This window comes from Arachis ipaensis, chromosome B6 (assembly GCF_059453495.1).
Source record: "Arachis ipaensis isolate K30076 ecotype BB chromosome B6, ASM5945349v1, whole genome shotgun sequence".
Classification (NCBI taxonomy): Eukaryota; Viridiplantae; Streptophyta; class Magnoliopsida; order Fabales; family Fabaceae; genus Arachis; species Arachis ipaensis.
In genome coordinates, this window is record NC_142441.1 from 123,797,751 (window position 1) to 123,810,314 (window position 12,564).

The following is a 12,564-nucleotide window of genomic DNA, read 5'->3' on the forward strand; positions in this document are numbered from 1 at the left end:
CAGCTAAATTGATGGGAATCAATCAGCTTTTGTGATGATAAGAACATCACCTTGAAACTTTAGAATTCATTGTTAAAAATTCTGAAAAGTACCTAATCTAAGCAACAAGATGAACCGTCAGTTGTCCAAACTTGAACAATCCCCGGCAACGGCGCCAAAAACTTGGTGCACGAAATTGTGATCATCAACAATGGTGCCAAAGGACTTGGAGCTCTTAAACGTGAATCACACTTTATCACAATTCCGCACAACTAACCAGCAAGTGCACTGGGTCGTCCAAGTAATACCTTACGTGAGTAAGGGTCGATCCCACGGAGACTGTCGGCTTGAAGCAAGCTATGGTCACCTTGTAAATCTCAGTCAGGCGAATTCAGATGGTGATGGAGAATTGATAATTAAAAGATAAATAAAATATAAAATAAAGATAGAGATACTTATGTAATTCTTTGGTTGGAATTTCAGATAAGCATATGAAGATGCTTTGTTCCTTCTGAACTTCTGCTTTCCTATTGCCTTCTTCCAATCATTCATACTCCTTTCCATGGCAAGCTTTATGTTGGGCGTCACCGTTGTCAATGGCTACTTCCCGTCCTCTCAGTGAAAACGTTCCAAATGCGCTGTCACCGCACGGCTAATCATCTGTCGGTTCTCGATCATGCTGGAATAGGATCCATTGATCCTTTTGCGTCTGTCACACGCCCAACAATCGCGAGTTTGAAGCTAGTCACAGTCATCCCTTCCCAGATCCTACTCAGAATACCACAGACAAGGTTTAGACGTTTCGGATCTCAGGAATGGCCGCCAATAATTCTAGCCTATACCACGAAGGTTCCAATCTGAGATTAGAAACCCAAGAGATACACACTCAAGCTTGTTTGCATGTAGAACGGAAGTGGTTGTCAGTCACGCGTTCATAGGTGAGAATGGTGATGAGTGTCACATAATCATCACATTCATCATGTTCTTGGGTACGAATGAATATCTTGGTGAAGAAATATACTTGAGTTGAATAGAAAAACAATAGTACTTGTATTAATTCATGAAGAACAGCAGAGCTCCACACCTTAATCTATGGTGTGTAGAAACTCCACCGTTGAAAATACATAAGAACAAAAGGTCTAGGCATGGCTGAATGGCCAGCCTCTTAAAGAGGGTTCAATCATCAAAACATGATTCCAAGATGATCAAAAGATGAAAATACAATAGTATAAGGTCCTATTTATAGAGAACTAGTAGCCTAGTGTTTACAGAAATCAGTAATTAATGCAGAAATCTTCTTCCGGGCCCACTTGGTGTGTGCTTGGGTTGAGCATTGAAGCTTCCATGTGTAGAGACTTTTCTTGGAGTTAAACGCCAGCTTTTGTGCCAGTTTGGGCGTTTAACTCCAGCTTTTGTGCCAGTTCCGGCGTTAAACGCCAAAATTCTTGAGCTGACTTGGAACGCCTATTTGGGCCATCAAATCTCGAGTAAAGTATGAGCTATTATATATTACTGGAAAGCCCAGGATGTCTACTTTTCAACGCAATTGAGAGCGCGCCAATTGGGCTTCTGTAGCTCCAGAAAATCCACTTCGACTGCAGGGAGGTCAGAGTCCAACAGCATCTGCAGTCCTTTTTCAGCCTCTGAATCAGATTTTTGCTCAGGTCCCTCAATTAAAATATACTAAAAACATACTAAAAACAATGACAAAAAGCGTATAAATTATCCGCTCATCAATCACCATATCTGGAAGAAGAATTTTCAAGAAGGTGATGAAGGTTTCCTCTACAACTCGAGGCTCAGATTCATGCTTGGGAAGCTCCGTTCAAGATGGGAAGGACCCTTCAAAGTGAAGGAGGTAAAGCCCTATGGTGTGGTGGAATTAATTGACCCTCAAAGTGAGGCAACTTTCAAGGTGAATGGCCATCGAGTGAAGAAGTACCATGGCTACAAATCGCCAAGGGAAGTGGAGGTTCTCCTACTTGAGGATGCACCAAAAGGAAAGGAAGCTTAAGCTCATGACCGTCCAACTTAAGGACGTTAAAGAAAAGTGCTAGGTGGGAGACACCCCACCATGGTAAAACCTTCCTTGTATATACTTTCTTACTTCTAGCTTTAGATTCTTTGTGAATTTTGTGTTTCTTGAATGTTGTGAGTTTGTCTTGAAATGCTAAATTTTGTTAATTTTGTTTAGAGTGTTGTGATATTCATTAAGATTTCATTCATCTTGGCAATTTTTGTTGAATTGGTTGTGTTGAAGAAAATGCTTCATCTTGAGTATTGTATGATTTTGTGAGTGTTTTCTTGACTTATCTAGCTGAATGATGCCAAGAATGTGTTAAATTGCCGTTTTCTATGTTGTAAAAAAAAGGGCACCCACGCGCAAGCGTGCTGTATGCGTGGTTCCACAACTCCTGGTACTAAAACCCGAGAGTTGTGCCCACTTTGTGCTCATTTTATGCCAAAGGCACAGCTGAGACCAACGCGTAAGCGTGGGTGACGCTTACGCGTCCCTTGCAATTTTGCACACCCACGCGTAAGCGTGGGTGACGCGTACGCGTCGGTTGTGTAATTTGAACTCTCCGGTACAAAAACCCGAGAGTTATGCCCACTTTATGCCTACTTTGTGCCAGGCGACCCACGCGTAAGCGTGGGTGACGAGTACACGTCATTCGCCATTTGGAAATCCACGCGTATGCCTGCTATGCGCGTACGCGTCGATTGTGCTGCTTGCAACTTCTAGTGCAAAACCCCGAGAGTTAGGCCTAATTTGTGCCAACTCTGTGCCCAAGGCATGATTCTGTCCACGCGTGCGTGTTGATGGTCGCGTACGCGTGCTTTCTCTTCTCGGCTACCCATGCGTATGCGTGGTAGACGCTTGCGCGTCGATTGTCTCATCCACGCGTACGCGTGGCGTGTGCGCACGCATTGACTGCCCGACGCAAATTAAACCCAGCGCGCCCTCTTTCTTTCTTCACTTCTCTTTCATTCTTCCCTCTTCATTCTTCCATTACCTTTTCCCTTCTTCTCCCATTTCCACCATTCTTGCCTCCAGCAACCCTCTTCGTTGGCCACCACCACCTCCGGCGGCCCCATAATTTCTTTCCGTCTCCTCTCATATCTTCAACCCACATTCCACTTTACTTTCTCTCCTTTCTCAAGGTTCTACTTCTACCTCTTCTTCTCTTTTGTCTTCTTTTAATTTTTCCTTTTCTTGTTACATTTAGTTGCATGTTTTTCCTGAATTTGATTACACTCTTGCTTTCCATCTCAGTTGCATGATTTTATTACTTGGTTCTTGCTTGTTGCTTTCTTTCTTTCCTTATTTTTCCATCGATGTTGAACTTGAGTTTTACCTTGCTTTGATGGATCCTCTTATTATTTCTTGATGCCTTTGTAACTATGTGGTGTTGTGTTATTGTTTGGTATTTCATTTGGGGTTCTACATGATTGATTTCTTTCTACTTGCTCATTGCTTGGATATTGTACACCAAGTGTTTAATGAAATGCACCTATACCATTTTGGGTCAATTTGACCTTATGCTTTCAACTTGGTGCTCCTTCTTCATAAACTTGCTCCTTTTTAAGAGCATCGAACCTATTTTGCTTTATGTTTGTCATCCTTATGCTCATTTACCATGACTTGCTTTTCTATTATTAATGCTTGAGTTTATCCTTCTCATGCCTTATCGCACGCTTTACTCACTCTTGCATCCCATGCTAAGTGTTGCTACCCATGATTCTATGATTGTTTTGATCACATGTTACAGCTGTCATGTCCTTAAGACACACCATCCCTTTTGGGCATCACTTTGCATTTGCATGATATTTTTCATAAGTTGATTCTTTGGGTTTAATGTTGCCCCTTTCCCTTCCTTTTTTAGGATGGCCACCAAGAAAGGTAAGGAGAAGGCGTCGAAGAAACCGGCCACAAAAAGGGCACCCCAAAAGTCAACCTCCAAGGTGCACCCTACACTAGGAGCTAAACCCCTCTCAAAGAAGGCAAAGACAATCGCTCCTATTGATGAAAAAGAGAAGAGCAATCCGGCAAGGGACTCCTCAAGGTTTCCCAACCGCTTCTGTGAACTTGTGTTCCCCGCCATGGTTGAGAGGAACTATCAGTCCGAGCATTGTGAATTTGCTTTCATGCATACTGATGCATGGAAACTTGTCTCTCAACAATTTTCCCTCGGCAAGTATACCGAATTGTTGTCAAGTAAAAACTCACAATAGAGTGAGGTCGAATTCCACAGGGATTGATTGGTCAAGCAACTTTAATTGGAGGAATGTTCTAGTTGAGCTAAGTAGAAATTGATTTGAGAATTGCAGGAAATTAAATGGCGGGAAAGTAAATGGCAGAAAATGTAATTGCTGGAAATAAAGAACTGAATGTAAATGACGTAAAGTAATGTGCAAAATCTTAAATGGGGAATGGGGAAGATGAGCATAAAAGTAAATGGCGGAAAGTAAAGAGAATGGGTAAGATCAGAAATGGAGAGTTCATTGGGTTTAGAAGATGTTGTATTCTCCGGATCAAGTTCATTTTCATTTCTTCCTCAATCAATGCATTCATTGATCTTCTTGGCAATCTTAAGTGATTGAATTCCAATTCCTTGGTAATTCAATATCTCAAATCTTGATCAATAGCCAATTCCTTGGTCTAATTGCTCATGAGAAGAGATGAAGTATGGTCACTGATTATACCACATGTATTTTCAAATCAAAGTATTGGGAGGATTATATGTCACCATATCCGTCCAAACCCCAATTTGGTCCAACATGAGAAAGCATTTCTAGCATGATCTCTTCATTCCTCTTCCAAGGTTCCGAAGAGATCCAAGTATGAATAGCTTCTTTTCCAAGACAACTACCCAATTGGATGAAGATTGAAAGCTTTTTAGTAAAATCAAGAGAAAAGAAAGAAGAAGAATAATGAAAACTATTATTGATCTATCAAATTACAACAGAGCTCCCTAACCCAATGAAAGGGGTTTAGTTGTTCATAGCTCTGGGAATAGAAAGCAAAGATGGAGAATACATTCTAAAAGTAAAACTAGAAGTTGCAGAGAAAGTAAAATTATATAGAGAGTAGTTCTCCAAATTCCAAAAGCCTTTTCTCTAGTTCAAAACTACTCCTATCTATACTACTCTTCTGATCTTCTAGTTGGCTCTTCAAGTCTTGGATATGGGCCTTTGGATCTCGAGTTGAAGTTTGGAATCTTCAATGGGCTCAGCTTTACGTGCAGAGAAAGTGTGAAGTAGGCATGGACTTTAGCTAGGACGTTAGTGGTGTTAACGTTAAGTGAAAATGTGGGTTCGAGAACGTTAGTGACGATCACCTTTTTCACTAACGTTCCAACCCAAAAATGATTCACATTAACTTCAACGTTAGTGGCACTAACGTGACCACTAACGTTGCCTCTTGGTCCATCGCAAGCGTTATTGGCGTTCACCTTTGCCAATAACGTTACTCTTAGCCCATCCTTTCCTCACGTTAGAGTTCACGTTAGTATAACTAACGTGGCTCTTAACGTGGCCATGCTTTAGCCTCGAGAGCGTTAGTGACACTTACCTTTGTCACTAACGCTCCAAACGCCTCACCTTCCCACGTTAGAGTTCACGTTAACTTAGTTAACGTGGCTCTTAACGTGTTGATGATTGCCATCTCCAACGTTAGTGACAAAGGTGAGTGTCACTAATGTTGGCTCATCATGCTTGGCTCCACGTTACTCTTCACGTTAGTGGTCTTAACGTGACCACTAACGTGGGCAATGTTGGCTTACTCCAACGTTAGTGACAAAGGTGAGTGTCACTAACACTGGCATTATTTTCCCCTTCCACGTTAGAGTTCACGTTAGCTAAATTAACGTGACTCTTAACATGGCCAATTGCCAATTTAGAGCGTTAGTGGTATTCACTTTTACCACTAACGCTGGAGCTCCCTTTTCCTCCACGTTAACTACCACGTTAATGTAGTTAACGTGGCAATTAACGTGGGCTATGATGGCTTCGAAAACGTTATTGGCGATCACTTTTCTCATTAACGTTGTAAGTTCATTCTCATTCCATGTTAGTGGTCACGTTAATTAGATTAACGTGGCTGCTCACGTGGCTCTTCCTTGCTTCCTTTGTCCTAAAATCAAGCAAATAAAATGCATCAAAGCTCTAATCCAAGTTATGAGATTATGCATCATCTATTTTATCATTCAATTCATGCATAATTCTCATAAAATCATGTAAAATTCATAATGTTTGCTTGAATCAAGATGTAAGTGATTATCTACCCAAAACTTGCTTATTTCCTAAGAAAATGCATGAAACTACCCTAAAACAGTAAAGAAAAGGTTAGTGAAACTGGCCAAAATACCCTGGCATCACAACTCTAAACTTAAAGCTTGCTTGTCCCTAAGCAAGTATTGAAACATGAGAATGATGAATGAAATGACAAGAGAAATGAGTCATTATTGTGGAAGTCATGTCCTTGGTTTTATGGGCACTACAAGAAAAATACCCATTCAGGTACACTTGAAAAGTGTAGCCAAAAGTGAAAAAAAATGATGCCTTAGGCTACGGCTATGCTTTTTGGGCTACGGCTACGCTTTTTGGAGTGATTCCTATTCGGCCGTTGCCTATTCTCAAAGGCTACGCTTTTCTGTACCAAGGGCTATGCTTTTGGCCTTTGAGAATAGGCTACGCTTTTCAAGTGATGCTGTCTAGGACCAAAGGCTACGCTTTTCAGCTTTCATTTTTCCAGAATAGGCTACGCTTTTCAACACTACTGCATCACTTGTAAAGCGTAGCCACATTGTATACCATAGCTACTTTTTATAAGCGTAACCTTAGGTCCCTCTTTTTTTTTTTTTGAATACTATAGCTACTGTATATAAGTGTAGCCTTAGGTCTCGTTTTTTTTTTTGTATACTATAGCTACTGTATATAAGTGTAGCCTTAGGTCTTTTTTTTCTATATATATATATATATATATATATATATATATATATATATATATATATATATATATATATATATATATATAATTATCTAATAATTATTAATACAACATAATAGTTAATATGATTACATGTATAATAATTCTATATTTTTATTTAAATGAGTTGAATATTACAAAATAAAAATAAATACATAATTATACTAAATAATTTCTTTATATAATAAAAATTATATCTAACCAAAATATATTTATAATATTGATCCAAAAGTACAAGAATGAAGTTAACTGTAAAAATTCATACATCTCAAACTAAAGTAAACATAGCCATATCAAAACCATAATATCACTTAGCCAATAAAAGTATCTTCTAATAAAAATCATTAGTCAACCACACATGTAAAAATTCTAATAGCACTCTATCTTAGCCAATAAACCACAATAATAGTAAGCTTAATCTTCATTGTTACCCTGCATAATTATATAGAAAAGTAGTTAAAAAATATTCATAATGCCATTCATAATTATAAAAAGACCACCAAAGAAATCACCTTTTTTTTTATCTTAATTTTAACTCGATTTATCACCAAAGAAACACAAGGTTCTCAAAAGCTATGATCCGTTCTAAAAGTAAGAGATGAAGGCATCAAAAGGTTTCTTGCCTGTAAGAAATTGTTATATTTTAATATACTGGATTCGCACAATGCCTGCTCCTCTATTTCAGGATATCTCGAATCTTTCTTGGCGATACTTTTATTTGATGCTGCTGCAGCCATCTGTCAAAAGAATCACTAGTTGAGTTCTACAACAACAATATCAGAAAAGTTAGTTTAGTTCATACTTCTTCAAATCGCACTATCATGCTTGGAGGACTAACAGCTAAATAAGCATAAGCCATTAACTCCAATGGCCAACCAGTAATCTGTATTGGAAAACATTGAGATCTGACCAAAAATAGAACAAAATAAGTTGGTAACAATTAAAGTTAAAAGTATTCATCGGAATGATATCTTAAAGGCATATCAGATAATATAAAGTCATCAAGAGAGAGTAAGAAACAAAAGGTTATGGGCTTATGGCCATTATGAAAACAGAAGCTATATCAGTAAATAAATAAAATTCTAAAAAATAACGAATTTGCTTAAAAAAATGATAGTACATTTAGTTATTTTTCATTAGTGTTCCACAGTTCAAAAATGGATATTTTGGACGTTACTTTGTCATGGGAAAAGCTATTATGTAAATTAGAAAATGTCAAATAACTACGGATCAAACTAAAATTGTTTTGGAAATATCTTATTGAAAAAGAAGGAACTTCAACCATAATGGTGGTAAAATTTTGGAGTTCTAGGTACTCACCCTGATAATCCATATTTCTTCAAGAGTTCTAATTTCTCCTTGTAGGATTGATCAGATTTTTTGAGTGACACTGACAACTCAACTGAATCACAAGGATTGGCGCCTTCCCTTGGAACAAACCCATACGATAATAGAAGCTCCCCATTTGATTTTTTTCATATGAAATGAACACCTAGGTAGTATGATACAAGCAGTCAAATCTAATCTTTGGACTTAACGCTTAAACTACTCCGATGATGTCATACTAGTGAAAAATATCATGATCAAATAAAGCTTTAATCAATTAATAGCTTATCATTTTGTTTGGAACTTGTTTGCTTTGTGCTAACTTTATCCTAGATAACAAATTCCAATCTTTCAATCTATGTTTACCTGCTCACCTGGTTGATACGGCCGATCTGTAGTAAAGACGATTCCCTTTGATAAATTATCATAATTAAAAAAGGTATCCACCTAAACCAGTGAAAAGAAACTGGAGTTAGAAAATTTCATGGGAAAAATCATAATAAGGAAATTTCTTTGGAATAGACCGTACATACTCCTAATATTATAAACCGTACCCTCAAAACAGTTAAACAGAGCAGGTAGAACAACCCTCAATACTAAACCACCAAGCAACCCCATTTATTAGGATGACCAACCAAAAGACAGATCCAAGCTAACTTATGCATTTTAAGTAATTCAGAAAAAAGGGAAAAAAAGCCACACACGCACACATATCCTTCAGAAGACCAAAAAATCAGAACCCAGATTTCATAACCATAATAAAAAAAACTATTATTATTATTATATTAATATAAGAAAAATAAATAAATGAATCAAATTGAAATACCCAGTACGGGGTACAGATTAAAATTGGAAAAAGCACCAGAAATATCTTAACTTGAGGTGATTTAAGTGGGGAAAATAAAAAAAAAAGTTTACCAGAATGAGCAAGTTTATTGAGATGGGTGTGCCTACTCAAATACACACAAGAAGGGAAACTTCAAATTATGCATGCAACCACAATAATGGAGCTGAGAAATGACAAGCTACTTGGCTCACTGAGCAAACGCTGCGTTTCCTATTGAGATCAAAGAGCCAGAGAGAGTGATCAAAACAATCTAAAGCTCATGGCAGCCACCAAATAAACAACGCAGAATACGGAAGCTAAAACCCCCAATTAAAACCCTAAAACCAAAACCCAAAACCTCCCAAATTTTATAGAACCATCATCATCATCGGGCGCTTACCTCGCTTGTTAGGGATCGATGCTTTGCCTCATCGAAAACCTTGATGCTTCATAGCAGAGCAGAGAAGAGGTCACTAGAGAGCACACAGTTTCTTTGACACTGCACAGAGAGGGCGAGTGAGAGAGAGCGAGTAAGAGAATGAGCGAGAAGAAAAGAATGAGGCACAGAATGCTTACTTGGTGAGCGCGGTGATGAATGGCGACAGTGAAAAGATGGTGAATGAGGCATTATTTTATACTTACTACATCTGCAACCACATGATCAAGAGATGGTACATACCCATGCAATCCATCACTCCCTCCATGACCTGTAACAAGTGAACAAATAACTCCAGACTCATCAGAAAAAAGGGTAAGGACAGACGATCCAAAGAAAGGGGTTAAATATACATATAAATATATAATCATATACTACAAAAGAAAACTATATAATTATGTTGATTCCCATGCATATAAATCAGGATCTCAAGGGACCTAATGAAAAATGAGCCTTAAAAGTTACCTATCCAGTCCATTGCATAGACACCAAAGCTGCGTGATGTTAATTGCCTTGCAAAGTCAGCATATCTTCCACTGAAAATTGAACTCTAAGTTAGAGGTAGGGGAAAAACTATAATTCTTATCATCTTACAAATGCCTTAACAAATAACAATCACTTGAAAATGGACATATAAAAAAAACAGAAAGCATAGTAGACTACCTGTGTTCGTTAAGCCAATAAACATGAAAAGAAAGAAAAATGGTATGAAGTTCGGCAAAATTTCAAGGGAATTAAGATGTTGAGACTTGGGAATTTCACACTTTCTTTCTGCTTTGGCATGGGCCATGGCTCAAAAAACATGTGAAGATGAAGAACTATATGCTACTCGGTTGATCTAATCACCATTATTGATCAACTATATAGTATTAGAGCACCTTAATAATTGTACGCCTCCTTTTAGATCTGGAACGGCAACCAAAATGCCATAGAAATACGATAAAAGCAAGCAGAACCACTTGTAGAATAATTGCTAACCTTAAACCTATGCCATCAATATCAAGTTTCAATTCATACTCACCTATGAGTTTTAAAACACATGAATACACTATTGGATACGATCTTACTCATAAGATTATGAACCAAGTCCTCGTACTTCACTTCATCTTTGGTCACTTTTCCAGCAAAAGAAGCCTGCTGACTCAGTTTTGAATTGTAATTGCCAATTTTGGCATTCCCACCCATTACACAAGTGTTGAGGCACCGAATGTATCCATCATATTCATCACTCCCATCACAACAATCTACAGTAATATTGAATCAAAATTTGGATATAAATTTGAAAGCCAAGCAAAACGGCTAAAAACATAGAGTCCACAAAAGGGCATAGAATTTGAAGACACTAATAACTTTATGACCTTAAAATCTTATAATTTAAGAAATAATGCAACGAAGGCAAGCAAAAGTTTATTTATTAGTTTAGGCTTATCTATTCCATCTCCAAATTGTATAGTTGAAAGTGAGGAGATTAGGAAAAGATTTCAAACAATTCATTGTTAAAGGGAGACACTGGTTATCAAATTCCTTTCACTTGGCAAAATGCCAAAGACGTGTGCGAAGCGATATAATAAATAGACTTGAAAGAGCAACTTAGAGAGATAAACATGAAAAAGAAATACACAGTCCAGACGAAATTGCTTACCACAGAAAAGATCATTAACATAAGAAGAGAATATAAATTGTGGCTTGCTTCCCAGGTTTCTGCAATAAAATTTTCCGGCGGAGAAAGCTGAAGTTCCTGCAGTTAAATGCATAAAAACCTCCAAACAAGTTACAAATAAATTATTAGAAAAAAACACCTCATGAATTTGGCATAGAGGTGCATCTGCTAGCATATCTCTATATGAGTATTCATAAATCAAACAGTAAGAAAATTGTGACACTAACAGCCAAAAGAAGTACATACATTGAATCCACATTTTGCAAAAGATCAAAGAGTAAATATTTTAGTGCAAACAAGGAATTCCTTGTCAAATTTCCCATATGTGTTCCAAATAATACAGGCTGTTTCCTTTCTTTTTTAAAAAGAAAAGTATACAATAGAAGTATATAATTTAAATCGACTATGCTACGTGTGCATCAAAATTAGCCACCAAAGTCAAGTATAAAATACATGTTGGAATACACATATACTATTAAACCATACATGTATTTATACACTAGCACCAAAATCAACCATAAAAATCAGCCATCTGTATAAAATACATGGTAGAATACAAATACATATTGAAAATAAATTAAACCACACATGTATATATACACAAATACATTGGTGGCTGATTTTAGTAGCTGATTTTTGATATACTATTAGCATTTTTTATTTTAAATTTATATATACATATCCTGCAACTAAGAAAGGCCAACAAATAAGGAATAACAAAAATCATAAATTTTCATCATCTGCCACACCTGGTTCATCAGTGCCATCAGGGCGATCGCAGAAATTATCATTGAGACGATCTTTGGAGAAGGATTTTGATCCATCCTTGCACTTGATTACCTCGGAGCTGTAATGTTTCTCATCTACACCACCAAAAGAAAAAAGCAATTTAAGTCTCAAAAAAAGAAAGGAAAGAAATTTACAAAGAACTCCAAAATGGGTTTTCAAACTTTGAGTTGGGTTGCACACCCAATTGAGAAAGTTTCAAACTTTAATGTGTTCGAAGCAAATTGCATGTCGGAGGCGGTACCTAGAGGGTGAACATCGAGGAGAGAAGGGTGGGAAAGAGAACATGCGGCAGAAGCTAGGAGGAGAAAACAACGGAAGAGGAAGAAATGCGATTCCAATATGACCATTTTATAAAAATCATATCTTCTCCGCTACTTGATACACAAAATTGCAAGAAAAGACAATAGACGAACAAACCTAGGGCTTGTTGTGAACGGACCTAGAAGAATGAGTTCTCCTACACTGCAACACAAAATCAAAATCAATTCATGAGTTCACAGATTATCTTACTAAACCCCAAATTGAAACCCTAAAATCGGAACCCTACATTCTCAAATTTC

General features: G+C 37.4%; 1 protein-coding gene and 1 pseudogene across 1 annotated transcript; both read right to left on the reverse strand.

Annotated features, from left to right (window-relative positions):
* Positions 1–7,381: 7,381 nt before the first annotated feature.
* Positions 7,382–10,033, reverse strand: LOC107647258 (uncharacterized; annotated as a pseudogene).
* Positions 10,034–10,424: 391 nt separating this feature from the next.
* On the reverse strand, positions 10,425–12,351 carry LOC107647257 (glucosidase 2 subunit beta-like). Its single transcript, XM_016351354.3, has 5 exons — positions 12,246–12,351; positions 11,965–12,078; positions 11,198–11,293; positions 10,623–10,799; positions 10,425–10,540 (listed from the first exon to the last, which is right to left on the reverse strand). Exons 1-5 carry the CDS (start codon positions 12,349–12,351, stop codon positions 10,425–10,427), a joined length of 609 nt encoding a protein of 202 aa, XP_016206840.1.
* Positions 12,352–12,564: the final 213 nt, after the last annotated feature.